Source organism: Triturus cristatus, chromosome 2_2 (assembly GCF_964204655.1).
Source record: "Triturus cristatus chromosome 2_2, aTriCri1.1, whole genome shotgun sequence".
Taxonomy (NCBI): Eukaryota; Metazoa; Chordata; class Amphibia; order Caudata; family Salamandridae; genus Triturus; species Triturus cristatus.
The window spans coordinates 459,200,285-459,218,685 of record NC_140582.1 but is presented as its reverse complement, the minus strand read 5'-3'; the positions used below and the strand labels follow the sequence as shown (position 1 = coordinate 459,218,685).

At 45.2% G+C, this 18,401-nt stretch overlaps 1 protein-coding gene across 2 annotated transcripts in view; it reads right to left on the bottom strand.

Annotated features, from left to right (window-relative positions):
• The window catches only part of LOC146862358 (uncharacterized), a 39,757-nt gene extending 21,508 nt beyond the window's left edge, over positions 1 to 18,249 (bottom strand). For both annotated transcript variants that reach the window (XM_085643260.1, XM_085643259.1), the window contains exon 1: positions 16,278 to 18,249. In XM_085643260.1, the coding sequence (XP_085499386.1) occupies positions 16,672 to 18,123 (1,452 nt within the window). In that variant the 5' untranslated portion in view covers positions 18,124 to 18,249 and the 3' untranslated portion in view covers positions 16,278 to 16,671. The remainder of the gene's footprint in view (positions 1 to 16,277) is intronic.
• Between the last annotated feature and the right edge of the window lie 152 nt (positions 18,250 to 18,401).

Here is an 18,401-nt window from a genome sequence, read left to right as displayed (position 1 = left end):
AGTAAGAACCTGAGGTGGAACCTGGTTGGGGAGGGGATTGAACGTTGATTTGTTCCTCAAACCTGTGTTGGTTTCAATCCCATCAATATGTTCCAGAGGTTTGTCCCTGAAAAAGAAGTCAAGACGGATCTTATGGAAAAACTGCGCCAGTTCCTGTCTGATCTGAAAAGTATCACCATGAAAGGTTGGGACAAATCCCAAACCTTTGTTGAGAACATCCTTTCATTCCCACACATTTGACAGACATTTCTTCTTTTCTGTTCAAGAAGGAACAGCGTTGGGTTTATAAACTAGACACTCACCAGTCTGGTCTGAACGATGATATTCCCTGGGTCTCCTTATAGAACTCTAATTCTGTACGGAACCATGTCCAGATGCTACCCTGCAGTCATTGTGACTTCTAATGGAAGGTTATTTCGCTACAGCCTGTTTTTGTACTTCAGTCCCTCTTAGGGCCATTCATTTCCACGTGGGGCCCTCTAGTTATGAGACAAGGCGTTTTTGATCACAGAGATATTTTGCTAACACTACCCTGCTGGGCTTGTATTAGTATGCGCCTTTCAATTCAATTGTATACTATTTATGCGCATATGCACAGCAATTCTGTTTTGCCTTTGTGGAGCATACGCTGAATGTAATACTCTCACTTCGCGCAGGCTTATCAGCATCTATATCATTGAGCTAGCGCGATGGAGCGCCTTGACACACGATACCATCCATTCATATTTTCACGTATTTTTTATAGGAACAGTCTTTAGTTGTACATTTGCCCCTCTAAAGACCATTCATTACCACGTGGGCACCTTTATGAGACAAGCCCCCTTTTATCCGTAGAGATTTCTCCCTAGAGATACTTTGCTAACACCACCCTGCCGGGCTTGCGATAGCATGCGCCTTTCACTTTAAACGCATACTTCATATGCGCACATGCGCAGTACCTCCGGTTTAGCGAATTGCGTGTTTGCCAATGAGACGCATGCGCTGAATGTAGTATTCTCGCTCCGCGCATGCGCATTAACGTCAACATCATTGAGCATGTGCAACCAAGAACCTTGAGCACCACCGGATGCCGATTAAAGATTGATTGAGAGGGGTATTTAAGAGCGTGTTTTTCGGCCAGCACTCACCTCCGGCAGCAGGCTCTCCAGGTCTAGTAGTACCGACGGATAGGTGAGTGTGTTGGTGTCCTTCTGCTTTAGGTCCTAAGAAAAATCGCGTTGGTTTGGGGACTTTGTTTGATTTAATGTGTTAAACCGCTAGGCACTAGTAATACTGTTCCATTTTGTTTTGCAATCATGATATAACACTGAGTTTAGTACTAGTCCATATTTCAAGATGAATATTGAACTATGTGTTTGTCAACCATTATTAGTATAGTTATTATGGTGTTTTTGCTCCTTTCACTTATGATTGGGGTAAAGGGCTGCTTGAGTAGCAGTCTTATGATCTCTGTTTCTTCGTACCAAATTCATTGTGATGAATATTGAACACTGATATTTCTATGGGTGAACCCCTCCTTTTTATTACAAATTAACAGCTCTACACACAAAGTTAATTTTTAATGATCGATGCAAGCAGTTACTTTTACTACTAGACGATCAAGTTCTTTTGAGTTTTTACCTATCCATATTCGCACTCTACAAATTTCAAATACATTTTTTGTAGAGCGGTGCTGCCTTCCTGAGCGGTTGCCAGGTAGAGGTGAGGTCCTGTACCCAGCCTTGGCGGGTAAGGTGTTGACTTCTTCTAATTATTGGTTATGCAGATAATTTTCAGTGCGTATTCACATTGCTGATACATATTTGTGTATACCTGATGTGTGTCATCTCCTTTCCATTACAGGTATCAGCAGTTGTTGATAGAGGCCAATGACAGTGCTCTGGCCCCATATCCTTTTCAGTTTCTTTTTCACTTCATTATTGGCAGTAGCTTTTTTGTAAGGTCCTGACGAAAGCCTGATCCAGTTTGGGTCTTCTAGGGCTGAACCATGTTGACCACCTAAACCTACACCATAGCGGTTTAAATCCATACCGCAGGTGCACTGCTTTTTTAACCCTGACAGTAGGCATCTCTTGATTAAAGTATGGTTTTGATGCCTCCTAGCCTGTTTTAATTATCACTTCTTCTCACACATTCACCATTTCTTTATTATTTGCGCTGCATCCTTACTCATACATTTTTGCTCATCATATGTGGATTTAGTCGATCCTCAAAAACCAAAAACAAAACATCCCTGAGCTCCTCCCTCTCAGTGAGAGGGTTGTAGCCCCCAAAGGAACCAGGGTTTTCCTTTGGGAGGAGAGTCCCTATGATGAAGCATGTCACCATTGGTGAGTGAGGGATTACGTCCTGAAAGGGATCTGCCCTTAGAAACACTTTGATTATCAATTCTTACCAAATAGGTCGACCACTACCGCACCGGTTTAGGTCACAACTTGGAGGTAGTGCTTTTTTGCTTTTTTGTATTTTTGTTTACTGGCACTTCTGGTATTTGTGCAGACCCCAGGATTTCTATGTTTGATAATAGTTGTTTGGGGATATAATCCTTAGTGGTCTTTAAATTTATTCCCTTGGACTCTCTCCTTCGAACTGTCTTGTTTGTCAGTATATTGAGCAGCTGTGGCTGCGAGTCCGTTTATCTTTGACATTGACTTTACCGTTTTTTCTTGAGCTGTATTTGATATAGGGAGGTGGTTCTTCACATATTTGTCAGTTTATTACACCACATACTAACTCTTTACCATGGCTGAACGTCCAGGTTTAGCATTTGATGACACAGTAGCCCAATCCATCTTGACCACACCTAGTATTATAGATACCTTCTAAGGGGGCACTCTGACACAGGGGGATGACAGGACCAAACTACTGACACTTAAGAAATCTCACTCCCGATTATTAATTAACAAATTTAAGAAAGATTTAGCGCGGTTCTCAATGGAAAAAGAATATCCATACACCAGCAATGAGTACGTACCTCCCCAGTTCAATCGACAAGGTAGGAGGTATGGCTCCAACTATTCCTCTTCAGGTAGTGATGAGTGGTCAAGCGACTCAGATGTTCCAATCCAGGGTCCACTACCAAGAAAAGGCCCTGTTCGTTCTAATAGAGGACAATGGAGGAACCAGCGAGGAGGTCCACCACCTTTTCCGTTACAACCTCATTGGTGGACTCCGGGACCTTATGGCTTTCCTCCTGTACCTCCTCATGGCCCCATGTTTCCATTCCAACCACAACCCCAGTTGTATCCCAATCAGCCTTTTTTAGGCTTTGGCCGAAACAGGTCAAGAGGAAAACGTTGGAACCATGTACACTGGGAAGACAATCCACCCGCACACTCCACCAGGAGCATGACGGAAGCACAAGCAGGCCCGAGTTACGAAACGACGTAGTGATCAATCTCAGCAGCCGCATCCTTAATGAAGATGAACAGGCTCTCCTCAACAAAGGTTTGGGATTTGTCCCCACCTTTCATGGTGATACTTTTCAGATCAGACAGGAACTGGCGCAGTTTTTCCGTAAGATCCGTCTTGACTTCTTTTTCAGGGACAAACCTCTGGAACATATTGATGGGATTGAAACCAACACAGGTTTGAGGAACAAATCAACATTCAATCCCCTCCCCAACCAGGTTCCACCTCAGGTTCTTACTTTTGAAAAAGCTGTGATAAGTAAAGTCTCTAAATTCTGTACCAAAGATGTCAGACAGTACCAGAATCTGAACAAGAAAGAACGGTGCGCCATGCAGTCCCTGGCCACAGATGATACTATTACAATCAAGTCGGCTGATAAGGGCGGAGCTATTGTGGTAATGGACTCTTCTGCGTATCGGTCTGAATGTCTCAGACAGTTGGGTAATACTAAGTTTTACAAACCTCTACGGGAAGATCCCACCAAAAGACTGGAATTAGAGATCAAAACCATGGTGGAGGAGGCGGTATCTAATTGTTGGATTACAGGACAAGAAGCTGGGTTTCTCATACAAAGTCACCCAGTCATCCCTTATTTTATGCACTACCCAAGGTGCACAAGGCACAGAGACCCCCTCCGGGACGCCCCATCATCTCCGGTTTGGGGTCTCTGCTTGAACCCTTGTCTACTTTTGTGGATCATTTTTTACATCCTCTTGTTTTGGATATGCCGACCTACCTGAAAGATACCAAAGATGTTTTGAATCTGATCGAAACTGTTGAATTCGATGTGGATAGCGATTTCCTCGTCTCTTTTAATGTGGAATCGCTGTATACTTGCATTCCTCAGGATGAGACCCTATCCACGATTGAGGCTCTGCTCTTGGAGAAGGTTCCTGACTCTATCACTCCAGTATCTTTCATTATGAATTGTGCTTGGATTGCTATGAAAGAGAATTTCTTCAGGTTTGAGGAACAGCTGTTTTTACAAGTGTCCGGGACTTCTATGGGCAGTGTGTTCGCCCCAAGTCTGGCGAACCTCTATGTTCATAGCTTTGAACAGGAACATTTTCTGGGCATTCTTAATCCATATAGACATCACATACGTTGTTAAAGACGTTATATTGATGACGTCTTTGTCATATGGACAGGGTCAATGTCTTCCATCAACGATTTCCAGGGTTGGTTGAACACCCGTAATGCCTACCTGAGGTTCACATGTGAGTTTAGCAAGGTAGGTTTGCCTTTCCTTGATGTCTTGATCTTTCCGGCTAATGGAGGCCTCAGCACCGAACTTTATAAGAAACCCATGGCAAAAAACTCACTTTTGTTATTTGACAGTTTCCATCCTAAAGCTTTGCGTCAAAATTTGCCCTTTGGGCAATTTTTACGCATCAGGAGGAACTGTTCAACGATGGACAAATACTATGAACACGCTAAACTATTATCGAATCAGCTTGTTACCAGACACTATCCCAAGAAATTGGTGAAACAATCTTTAAAACGTGCAGCGAACAACAACAGGGCTGCGTTGCTTGAACTTAACAGCCCCAAGGAGGCGACGAACAGGCTAACCTGTGTCAACACTTTTTGCAGTTTCTCCAATCAGATCAAGAAATGCATTTTGACAAACTGGAAGATATTAAACATCGGAACAACACTTCTCCCACGTCCCCTTTTTGCTTTTAAACGTAGCACCAACATCAGAGATAGACTCATACATACTCGCCCACGTGAGACCACCAAGCACCATCAAGATACACTGTGGGATCTACCAGCTGTACGTGGTCATTTCCCTTGCGGGAGCTGTGCTGCATGTGCACATACTGCACACACTACTGAGATTGACATTGGTACATCGAGACCGTGGATTTTGACTGATCATACAAACTGTAACAGCAGTAATTTAATCTATCTCATCACTTGTCCCTGTTCACTCCGGTATGTTGGGATGACGACACGGAGAGTTAAGACACGCATTCTAGAACATAAGAGTACTGTCCGTTGCAAGAAAGTCTCTACCAAACTGACTCAACACTTTGTGACGGCATGCCACACTCCTCAAGATCTAAAATGGACTGTGTTAGAACATCCTTTCATTCCCACACATTTGACAGACATTTCTTCTTTTCTGTTCAAGAAGGAACAGCGTTGGGTTTATAAACTAGACACTCACCAGTCTGGTCTTAACAATGATATTCCCTGGGTCTCCTTATAGAACTCTAATTCTGTACGGAACCATGTCCAGATGCTACCCTGCAGTCATTGTGACTTCTAATGGAAGGTTATTTCGCTACAGCCTGTTTTTGTACTTCAGTCCCTCTTAGGGCCATTCATTTCCACGAGGGGCCCTCTAGTTATGAGACAAGGCGTTTTTGATCACAGAGATATTTTGCTAACACTACCCTGCTGGGCTTGTATTAGTATGCGCCTTTCAATTCAATTGTATACTTTTTATGTGCATATGCACAGCATTTCTGTTTTGCCTTTGTGGAACATACGCTGAATGTAATACTCTCACTTCGCACAGGCGTATCAACATCTATATCATTGAGCTAGCGCGATGGAGCACCTTGACACACGATACCATCCATTCGTATTTTCACTTATTTTTTATAGGAACAGTCTTTAGTTGTACTTTTGCCCCTCTAAAGACCATTCATTACCACGTGGGCACCTTTATGAGACAAGCCCCCTTTTATCCGTAGAGATTTCTCCGTAGAGATACTTTGCTAACACCACTCTGCCGGGCTTGCGATAGCTTGCGCCTTTCACTTTAAACGCATACTTCATATGCGCACATGCGCAGTACCTCCGGTTTAGCGAATTGCGTGTTTGCCAATGAGACGCATGCGCTGAATGTAGTATTCTCGCTCCGCGCATGCGCATGAACGTCAACATCATTGAGCATGCGCAACCAAGAACCTTGAGCACCACCGGATGCCGATTAAGGATTGATTGAGAGGGGTATTTAAGAGCGTGTTTTTCGGCCAGCACTCACCTCCGGCAGCAGGCTCTCCAGGTCTAGTAGTACCGACGGATAGGTGAGTGTGTTGGTGCCCTTCTGCTTTAGGTCCTAAGAAAAATGGCGTTGGTTTGGGGACTTTGTTTGATTTAATGTGTTAAACCGCTAGGCACTAGTAATACGGTTCCATTTTGTTTTGCAATCATGATATAACACTGAGTTTAGTACTAGTCCATATTTCAAGATGAATATTGAACTATGTGTTTGTCAACCATTATTAGTATAGTTATTATGGTGTTTTTGCTCCTTTCACCTATGATTGGGGTAAAGGGCTGCTTGAGTAGCAGTCTTATGATATCTGTTTCTTCGTACCAAATTGATTGTGATGAATATTGAACACTGATATTTCTATGGGTGAACCCCTCCTTTTTATTACAAATTAACAGCTCTACACACGAAGTTAATTTTTAATGATCGATGCAAGCAGTTACTTTTACTACTAGACGATCAAGTTCTTTAGAGTTTTTACCTATCCATATTCGCACTCTACAAATTTCAAATACATTTTTTGTAGAGCGGTGCTGCCTTCCTGAGCGGTTGCCAGGTAGAGTTGAGGTCCTGTACCCAGCCTTGGCGGGTAAGGTGTTGACTTCTTCTAATTATTGGTTATGCAGATCATTTTCAGTGCGTATTCACATTGCTGATACATATTTGTGTATACCTGATGTGTGTCATCTCCTTTCCATTACAGGTATCAGCAGTTGTTGTTAGAGGCCAATGACAGTGCTCTGGCCCCATATCCTTTTCAGTTTCTTTTTCACTTCATTATTGGCAGTAGCTTTTCTGTAAGGTCCTGACGAAAGTCTGATCCAGTTTGGGTCTTCTAGGGCTGAAACATGTTGACCACCTAAACCTACACCATAGCGGTTTAAATCCATACCGCAGGTGCACTGCTTTTTTAACCCTGACAGTAGGCATCTCTTGATTAAAGTATGGTTTTGATGCCTCCTAGCCAGTTTTAATTATCACTTCTTCTCACACATTCACCATTTCTTTATTATTTGCGCTGCATCCTTACTCATACACTTTTGCTCATCATATGTGTATTTAGTCGATCCTCAAAAACCAAAAACAAAATATCCCTGAGCTCCTCCCTCTCAGTGAGGGGGTTGTAGCCCCCAAAGGGACCACGGTTTTCCTTTGGGAGGAGAGTCCCTATGATGAAGCATGTCACCATTGGTGAGTGAGGGATTACGTCCTGAAAGGGATCTGCCCTTAGAAACACTTTGATTATCAATTCTTACCAAATATGTCGACCACTACCGCACCGGTTTAGGTCACAACTTGGAGGTAGTGCTTTTTTGCTTTTTTGTATTTTTGTTTACTGGCACTTCTGGTATTTGTGCAGACCCTAGGATTTCTATGTTTGATAATAGTTGTTTGGGGATATAATCCTTAGTGGTCTTTAAATTTATTCCCTTGGACTCTCTCCTTCGAACTGTCTTGTTTGTCTGGGCTTATCCTCGTCTCTGTGTCCTTGATAGACTTGAAACTTTACGGTACGAAAGCTAGGACATTTTTAATTCTATGTCAGGACACGGAGGTGAGTATTAGGCTAGTTCAAAGCTTGTACACCACCGTTAGAACCGCGATGGAGGAAACTGACTTGAAATAGAACCTCTTGAAGGTTGAATCTGATGACTAGTCTGCTGCATTCAAGATATCCTCCAAGCAAACTCCTAACGCAAAGGCTTTTGAGACCATTGCTCTCCAAGCAGACTGAGCACCAAATGTTTTAGTGTCAATGCCAGCCTTTTACATGATTATGGTCAGGTATGAGACTGCCGTAAAGGGCTTCCACAAAGCAATCAGCAGCTGCTTCTCCTCATGAGGCCGCAGCTCTGCTGTCATGGATTCAAAGACCTTAAAGCACCTCACCACGCACAACCTGGGCGCTTCCGGAAAAGCCGGGTAAGAAATCACCCGAGACTGACACTCAGTGCAATGAGTCACGTGGAAGGTGACCCCCATCTGGAGTGAAGGACCGTCCCATAACATCCATGGCTCTGACATCCGACACTCTCCTGCAAGACATTAGACACAAAAAAATGGCCAACTTGGCCGATAGATGCTTACGAGAGAGGTGCTTGTTGCTAGGCTATCCCGAAAACAAGTTAAAAACAATATTAGCGTTCCCTACGGATGGAGTACCTGGGTTCCTGCAGGAGGGATAACCAAAGCCCTTGGAGCAATATCCTGACCAAAGGGTGTTCTCCAACGGGAAGGCCCGCCGCTGCCACTTGGCCTGCTGAGATCACCAACCAGAAGTTATTGACTGAGCAATAAGCCATTCCCTCTGACGTGAGGAAGGCTTGGAAGTTGAGGGCGTGCGCAACGTCTGCTCCCAAGGGATCTAAACTACGTCGCAGAGACCAACCCATCCATCGAGACCAGGCTGCATGGTATCTCTTAATCGTGCCATCTGCCCAAGCTCGAGAGGGTAGGTCCTCTGTGCTTCTCGAAAGGCCTGAGACTGGCCATCGAGGCTGGTAATCCTCCATGCCATAAGCGGGAGATTGCCATTCGTCACCAGGCGATGAGGGTTGCCGGCTGTATCACTCAGTAGATGAGGCAATGGGTATAGGCAGATTCGAGAAGCCCAGGAAAGTTCCATCAGAACTGGAAACCACACTTGCGACTTCCATACCGGAGTGATCACCACCAAATCTGTCTTCTGTCGGCGCACCTCAGTCATCAGCCTCATGATCACGGCAAATGGGGTAAAGGCATAAACCTGCTCCATCGCCCAATCCTGGAGGAAGGCAGTGGTTACTACTGCCCCAAGATTCAGCCTCCAACTGTAGTACCAAGGAAGGTGATCGAGGCGTGACATGAACAAGTCAATCGTGAAGGGGCCCTATAGGGAGAGAAGGGACTGGAACATTGGAGGGAACATTCGCCAGAGACTCGAGTACCGAAGATGACAGGATTGTCAATCTGCTACCTGGTTGGCCGAACCCGGAAGATGTTCTGCCGTCACTGAAACCTGATGCTCCTTGCAGTACTCCCAGAAGTTCTTGGCTAGATCTGCAAGGGCCTTGGACTGCGAGCCCAGCTTGAGCAGGACCCAAGATTGCACCCGGTCCTTGGTCCAACACCAGACTGCAAAGTAGCCCGTTATCAACTCTAGGCAGTTGATATGGAGCGACTGTTCCGCGGTGGACCCTCTGCCACCGGTGGTGAAGTCTTTACAAAGGACCCCTTAGCCGGAACCACTGGCATCTGACTCGATTACAAGATCAGGTTAAGATGCAAAAATGACTCGCCCGTTCCACGCCACCATATGGGAGAGCCACCAGTTGAGCCCTTTCCTGGCATCGTCGGACAAGGGTACCTGCTGGCCGTCCGTCAGTCCGTGATGCAGGTGGGATGCCTTGAGACTTTTCAGAGCCTGAAAATGGAGGGCAACTGGGAAAATGTCTTGGGTAGAGGACGATAAGAGACCTACCACCATTGCAATGTTGCGCAGGGAGGTCTGTAGCTTTGCTAGCATCTGTTGTACCTCGTGCTGGATCTTAGCTATCTTCCGGAAGGGCAGACACAACGTGGCATCTACTGAATTGAGCACAAAATCTAGAAAGGTGATCGAACGGGAGGGCAAGAGACTGGACTTTGCTTGGTTGATAAAGAACACCAGCGACTGAAGCGGCTCCACTGCTGTCATAGCTGAGAGAGAGAGGGGGTCCGATGACACTGGTCCATGAACAACATGTCATCCAGGTACACAATCATCTGCATGCCCACTGCTCTTAGGCGTTCCACCACTGGCGCAGAACCTTGGTGAAACAGCAAGGGTGACGACAACAGGCTGAAAGGAAGAGAGGTGAATTTGAAAGTTTGGTTCTGCCATTGGAATTAGGGAAACATGTGATGCGGTGGGAAAATCGGGACCGTGAGGAAAGCGTCCTTGTGGCCCAGCTGGACCATCCAATCGCTAGGCCGAAGGAGGTCGCAGAGCAGATGGATCCCCTCAATGTTGATGTGTCAGTATACCAACCATTCACTAAACCCCTGGAGATTGATCGGGTGCAGACCCTCATCCGGCTTCTGCACCAAGAACAGGTTACTTAAAAATCCAGGGGAATGTGGAGTGAAAGGACCAATCGCCCCCTTGAACAATAGCTCCTGTACCTCCCGCTGGATGAGAGCGGCTTCTCGGCCAGAGAAGAGGAGTGGTCGATGAGGGGACAGTTGGAAGGGAGACCCATAGAACTCCACCTGAAACTCTTGCACCATCTGAAGCACCCAGCGTCAACTGTAACAGCCCACTAGTTGTCTATGAACTGCGCTAGCCGACCCCCTAAGCGATAGCATGAGACAATTAACTGCCAGTCAGCACCCCCGCCACAGCTGGCCCCAAAGAAAACACATGCATTAAAAATGCATTTACACTCAATTTGGCCTTATCCAGGGAATTGAATGTGGACACAAACTTGCTAAGCTCCTTGACCAATGAATCGCCAAAGAGCCTGCCCTGAGCCACATGACATGCCTCAGACATGGCTAATTCCCCCAACTTAGGATCCAATTTGATGAGCAATGACCTGTGCCTTTTCATTGAAATGGCACAGTTGGCATTGCAGAAAAATATAATTGCTCCAAAGAAGGCAGGGGCATTCTTCCCTAAGTTGGAAGTGAACCTCCTTGGTTTACGCAGCCTACCGGCCACATACTTGGCCACTTTGTCACATGGGACCCACGACGAGGAGCAGGGTGATCTAACTGGGCATTCCGTGGGACATCCGTAGCAGGGCGCGAGTCAGAGGGTATCTTTGGGGAAGGACACCAGGACCAGTTGTGGTCCAACTCCTGTCTGACCCCGCAGGGGAATCATTGAAAGGTGGGGGCGGAGGCATCAACCTCGACTCGTCCGCAGGCAGATAGTCAGCCAGGACCTCTAGCGGTGGGGTGGGGGTGATTGGCCCCAGAAACACCTTCTTAAGCCTGTCAAAGGCATCCAGCTCCACCCTTCAGTGTGTGAGCATTTATGCAGGTTCTCGTCGGGGGTACAGTGGTCTGCCCTGGAGGTTTAGGGGCCGACGGCCTAGGAAGGTCTTTCCTCGGTGCGAGGGGTTGTAGGCATTGTTGTGCCAAATCCATCAGTCTCTACTCCAGAGGGGCCATTGCATCTGAGACCGCCCTGACAATGGAGGCGTCCACCAAGTCACAGAAGTCATCTGTGACCAGGAAATACTGCACGTCCTCCTCTTCTTCATAATAGCCACCAAATTGCTCCATGAGGTAAGTATCACAGCACGCTAGCGGGCTGTATGAGTTAGGAATGGGAAAGGGTAGCCACCCACCAGGTAAGAGTGAGTAATATGACTGGGAAAGACCCAGAAGGAAACTGCACAACCACAGACCCTTTGGGGACTTCAGTACACAGGAAATTACAGCCCTTATGAGGGTAAAGACAATCTCAGGCTCTCAGCCGCAGGGGTGAAGAGGCACTAGAAGGCCCTGTACAGTCACAGCAGAGCTATGCTGCAGCGAGGACCAAGGCAGACCAGTCGCCCTCAGAGTAACAGGGACAGGAAGGAACTTAGGCAGCCTGAGCACATCTGTCAAAGTGCAGGTTTAATCACCCTGCCGACCTTAACCTGAAGCGTGTCACACCCCACGCTGACAGGCACCCACACACTCACAAAGACCATAAATGCAGTTGGAGGTGCTCAGCTCAAACTGTAACTGACACGGCCTCCACTCCACACCGAGTCAAGCATGTCTAGAAACTGACGCGGGAGGCATGCCATTTAGCGGCCAGTGGACCACTGAGCACTCTGGCCCCGGAATCCCTGACAGGGGAGATAATTAAAAGAGCGTCCGCGAAGGAATGACAGAGCATTCCTGCTGCCACAGAAGCGGAGTGGAGACTTCGCTTAACCACAACCTGCAACCAATAAACATTAGGCATCACAACAAGTAGAGAAGAAAAAGAAAAGGGGCCCAGCGCCACCCCACTCATATGAACATGGCTGCAGAAGCGAAAAAAGAGGAGGATCGAAGAGGGACAACACCAGTTACAGAGGCTGGAGGCACTGATTGGATGAAGTTGTTATCTCTGGAACTTCATGGTTTCCCATGAGAAATGAAATCCGATGTTGTGTTGTTGGTGGTTAACATGGCTGCTGCGTGAAAATAAAGAAGAAATACCTAATCCTCACCTCCGTGTCCTGGCATAGAATCTTACATAACAGTCTCAAGAAAAGGCAGCAGGCAGCTGACAGTTGGCCTACTTGGCTTGTCAAAGATAATTCTGCATCAAAATTAAATCCAAGATTATGGACTGAGTCAGAAGATACTGGAAATTCTCAGTATTCAATTGGCCATAAGATGTGGTAATCAAGAATAGATTTATATCTGGATACTATCAAAACCTCTGTATTGTCTGAATAGAAGATTGTAAGCAAGCCAGCTCGTCATCGTAATACGGCACTGTTGGAAATTATTGGCAGCTTCCATGGCAGTTGTTGAATTGCGATCCAATAAAATTAGTATTTGGGTGTCGTCTGCATAGTTCATGAATCTCAGTCCGAATTACCGTATCAAATGGGTCAGAGGTCTAATAAAGAGATTTTAAAGTATCGGACTGTGATTCGAAGCCTGTGGGATCCCTTGTGGCGGGCGCTTGCACTCACATCTGAAAATTACACTGCTTGCTTTATATGTGATAAATATTATGACAGCTAGTTTAACTCCTTGCCCCGGGTGCCAGCCTCATCCAGACCAAGCATTAGAAGATCTAGTGAGACAGCACTGAAAGCAGTCGACACATCTAGCAGAACCAGGGCAGATGACTGGCCCTGGTCTGTCAGCATTCGAAACAAAACCATGACCGAAGTGTGCATCACTGAAGTGTCCCATTCCTCAAAGCTTAGTGGGAATCTCTGTAGTATATCTTGGTAGGCCACACATCAGCTGCCTTGGAAAATGTGAAGTGGCTACACAACAGGTAGCAGAACTGTAATGGTTACCGTTAGACCACACTGACTTAATTCAAAGAACTTTGTTGTTCAGTGCTTCATGACTGCAAGCCAGGGCTGTGTGATTTGTATAAGCATAGCAGAAAGACCAAAGGCCTTGGGAATATTTGTGCAACCAACCGAAACACACTTTTCTTTGGTATGCTGTTTACCACTCCTTGGCTCTATGGTAGAACCAAGCAAAATAATCTGCCAGTATGTCTGAATCTAACAAACTAAGCTGAAACCAGTTCTGTAAAATTCAGCCTAACCTAGAGCAGAAGCACACAGAAAATTCAATGTCAGAATCAAAGTGATCTTAGGAGAGCTATAACAAAACTAAGGCTCCACTTCGACCAATATTGTTAACTGTGCATGGAGGCCTCCCTGGGATTATTTGTTATCCCAAAAAGCTGGTTATGCTGAAACAAGAATAGAATTTGAAAATGGCAATCACAAACAAAAGTGCTAGTTAATAAATGTTGCCTCTAAAATGTACACTAAAATTTTAGCTAACTAGATTAACGGTGGCACTTGCAACAAGTCATTTCGATCTTCAAGGCTTTTAACTAATAGTTTCTTCAAGGTGCAGATATATATCCTGCACGCTCCTACGGGTGTCTCCAAGCTCAAATGGAACAAATTTCACAATATTGGTAATTAGTGGTGCAACATGTCAAGTTCAGTTTTCATTTTAAACATGGTAGTCTCAAAGTATAGCTTCCTGCCGTTATCTTCCTGTCCTGTACTCCACAGTGTGCAGTGTATGGTGTTACACTTCAAGAAACAATTATAAATTCCAAATGGGCGTTGGGAAGATATCTGACTACAACAAAAATAAAAACAAAATTTGAATAAATATGATGGAATGTACACCATTAAAATCCTGTTCTTTTTAACACTACATATTGGTAATGAGGTATTTCATCAATACACAAATAGTCTAATCTACTTGTAGAAAATGCCCACAAGCCTTTGATTGATCTAAAATTACTTGTAGATTTGGACATAAATAGCATTAACTAGACAGAGTTAGCATTATTAAAATGTGGAGAGTTTCTGGGTTTTTTTCTTCTATGAGTAGATGATTATTTTTGCGCTGCAATTTTTTAAGATCAAGGTGTAATTTCCTCGTTTACAGGAAAACTCCACATACAAATTATAAGAAGGGGGGCTCTGTAAAAATAACCTTGAAGGTATAGGTCGTTCTTCAAATTCAAATCTGGAAAGCACTATGGGAAAAGCTTTTTAATTTATATATGTCTCAAGTTCCAGACTCTGATCGTACTCTCTCCTACAGTTTCTATCCCAAATAGACCTCCTTTCACAATTTTGGCAATTAAAGCTCAAAACACTTGATGGGTGTGTCTGAAATACATTACCCCCTTCCACTCTAATACAAACTTTGGGTGGAAATTGTCTAGGTGTAATACAAGTCTCGTATGTAAACCTAAGAGCAGCGTCCTCCGATTCTGTGGCTCTACATTTTTGCTATGCTCATTTTAAAATAGACCTTCAGTAGCAGTCAGGATAGCAGACTTTTCGGTGTTCGTGAAATGATCAGAGCATTCCTATAAACACTGGCTGGGTGATCTCTTCATTTAAATATAAACAGCTCAAGGAAATAGCTAAGCATATTATCACACCAAGAGGAATTACCCACAATTGTGATTCTTCCTAGTGCATCTCCAAAATGCACCGCTTTATTGAAGAACATGCTAGTAAATGTTGGTGAACTTGCATTAACCTTCTCAAGAGTAGCACGACTATAAAGAAACTGAGAAACATACTGCACACAGACTAGCCGACTCACCCCACCTCACTGCGCACGAATACCCAAGATCATGGTGCATGCAAACCAGCACCCCGTTTCATGCCAAAGGTTGCATGCTTGAGTGTCGTATCAGACTGCCAAATGTCTTAAGATATTGTCTTCCTGTTTTCCCATTGTATATCAATAAGCTTCAATAAAGACCAATTGGGGAAAGAAATCTTTTAAAGAGTAACCAAACACACTATTTTAAGTATGTGCATTCCAAACCAAGCAGGAAAGAAACCACTGAGCACAGGAACAAAAACGTGTGGCTAATGTAAATCAGTACAAAATAATTGTATATATAAGAACAGGGCTCCTGTCAGTCAGGCAAAACCAAAAACCAAAGGAAATGATGGACAGAGTGTTGAACATTGCAAGCACTCACCCCCAGTCAACTGATCTGGGTTTAATCCATCACCGTTCTTTAGCCCACTCTGCCACCCCAGTTCAGACATGGCCATATGCAAATAAGTCTGACCCTGTGCCTCATGGGAACAGTCCAGCCCGAACTGCCAAGCCATGTCTTCCCTGGACCGGAAACAAGCTTCCTAGGACCGGTTTCTGGCATTTCAGCCGTCAGGCAAAACCACCTTACCAGAATGAAAGTGAAGAGCGGGAGCAATGTGGGACTAATAGTTACTACTCTGAGATGGGTAGACAAGTACTTATCCAGCAATTTCATGGGCACTGTATTCTGGTAAAGATAATCGTGGTAACCTAAAAGGGAGAATGCCTTAGAAGTCAAGTATTGATACTACCTACATGGGCATCAGTACTCCAAGAGGTGATGAGAACTCTTACCAATCTGCTGTGTTTCAGCGGAGAGATTAACTACTGGGACCCATCTCTGATGCTAGCACAATAATAGGAACTATAATGGGCATTTACTAGAGAGGCAGAAAATGTGTGCATTTGATAGTGCCTGATCACACTGCAATAACATCTCAGGGTAATACATCCCAACTTGCAAATAAACCTCAACCCCCCGCCAACCCTATTGTGCACAATAGTGTATCCACCTTGACATATCAGTTCAAACCCTACTTTCCAGAAAGGTTCACTGTACCTGTTCTTATCTGCTTCTTCACTGGCACCCCTCAGGTATCCGACTTATCAGCATTCTGAATTCTATATCTTTCGCTTACACTTAGTATGCTGTCTTTATGCAACATTACTTTACAGAACGTAGTGGCACTTGGGCAGGAGTTGAGCATGATTCTAAGAAATAAGTATAGAACCCAGATTCCACAGCAAATGTAAAATAGTCCCTAATACGATAACTGAGGAAGGATGGTCATTCCATAAACAGGGACAAGGGACAACACCAACACGAGGGAGCGCGGGTTACATATTAGTTGATCCAGCCCAGGAGCAAAACTTTGTAAAAAATATTAACATTAAAATGCAGTATTTTCGGAGATAAAGTGAAATTTCATGAGGAATTGAGACATGGTGGGGATTCAAAACGAGTTAAGAGCGCCTGAACTGTCATTAATAGAACAAGTGCATCTGTTCCTGGATCCCAAAATGGAGGAACAGATGCTTTTGGGTTGGATAGGGCAAGGGCCTATATCGCGGAGTTGTGCAACAGGGGTAGGGCAGGTACTGCACTTGGTGCCATCACGATGAACTCTTCGCTTGGCATTCGTGAAGGAACCAGAAGACTGGGTATTATTTAAGGGTGGTTGACAAAGCTTATCCTCTGATTGAGTAGGTTCAACATTCTCTGAGGAACGAGTGATGGGTGTGTTATTTGTGGAAGAAGGCAAACTATCGCTCTCTAGGGTTGAGGAAGACGAAGATGAAGGATAGGGGCCACTATCTTCTTTAGAGAGCCTGTGGCTCTTTAGGGTTGAAGAAGACGAATGCGTAGGACTGGGGCAACTATCTTCTTTAGAGGGCCTTTTGCTCTCTAGGGTTGAGGAACATGAATGCGAAGGACTGTGGCCACTGTGTTCTTTAGAGGGCCTGTTGCTCTTTAGGGTTGAGGAACACGAATATGACGGCCTGGGACAACTATCTTCTTTCGAGGGCCTTTTGCTCTCTAGGGTTGAGGAACACGAATGCGAAGGATAGGGGCCACTATCTTCTTCAGAGGGCTTGTTCCCTAGAGAGGCAGTAGAGGAATGGCACTTGTCTGGAATAGGACCATGAGTGTCATTTTTTGGGGGCTTTTTTTGGGGGGGGTGTACGTTGGGGTCAGCAGTTTCTTCAGCAGAAGCACAGGTATCATCATTTTCTGGGAAGGGACATGGGCCAGGGCATTTCATGCGATAGGAGGTTTTATTCAAGAAGGAGCATGCTGGATCTCTGTCTTTCAGGTCGGAATCAGAAGCTCTTTCCTCTGGACAAGAACAGATGGTGACGTGGCAGGTACACCTTGGGGAGGCTGAAGATAGGTCAGAATTCTCCTGAGAGGAAGCAGATGAGATAGATTTTTCTTGGGCTTCACTGTTGGGTTGGTGCTTAGAATGTGGTATACAGTCGATAACCTCCTCTGACGGAGCTCTTTTGGGCCCATCCTTGATTGAAGCTTTTTCTTGGGCTTTACTGTTGGGTTGGTGCTTAGAATGTGGTATACAGTCGATAACCTCCTCTGACGGAGCTCTTTTGGGCCCATCCTTGATTGAAGCTTTTTCTTGGGCTTTACTGTTGGGTTGGTGCTTGGAATTGTTTGAAGAGTCGGTGTCTTTCTCTGCCGGAGCTCTCTCAGTCTCATCTCTGTTTGAACATTTTTCTTTAGCACTACCATCTTGTTGGTTATTCAAATTCGGTGTAGAGTGGTGGGTGTCTTTCTCGGGCAGAGCTCTCTCGGGCTCATCTCTGATTGAAGACGATACAGAGCGGTGCCGTCTAAACTTTCCTTTGGGGGTGGAGCTGCCAGGCTCTTCACCTGGGTTCTTCTTGCCCATGTTTGATTGGTTGAGGGAAGGTAGAGAAGAGAGCAAGTAGTGAATCAGAAGGTGCCCATTTAGTAAGGGGAGGGAAAACGAAAAAAAGAAGGGGATGGGCGGGAAGGAAAAACACGCTCGCCTAGCAAGACATCTTAGTAATTGGGAGCGAAAGGACGTTTTTAAACTGTCCCCTTAAGACCGAGGACGTAACGTCGCACGGGCGGCATTGTCTCCCATTGTGAGGATTCAGTGACCGTGATGCAGGCGAGGTTAATTATTTATCTCACAAACGCCCG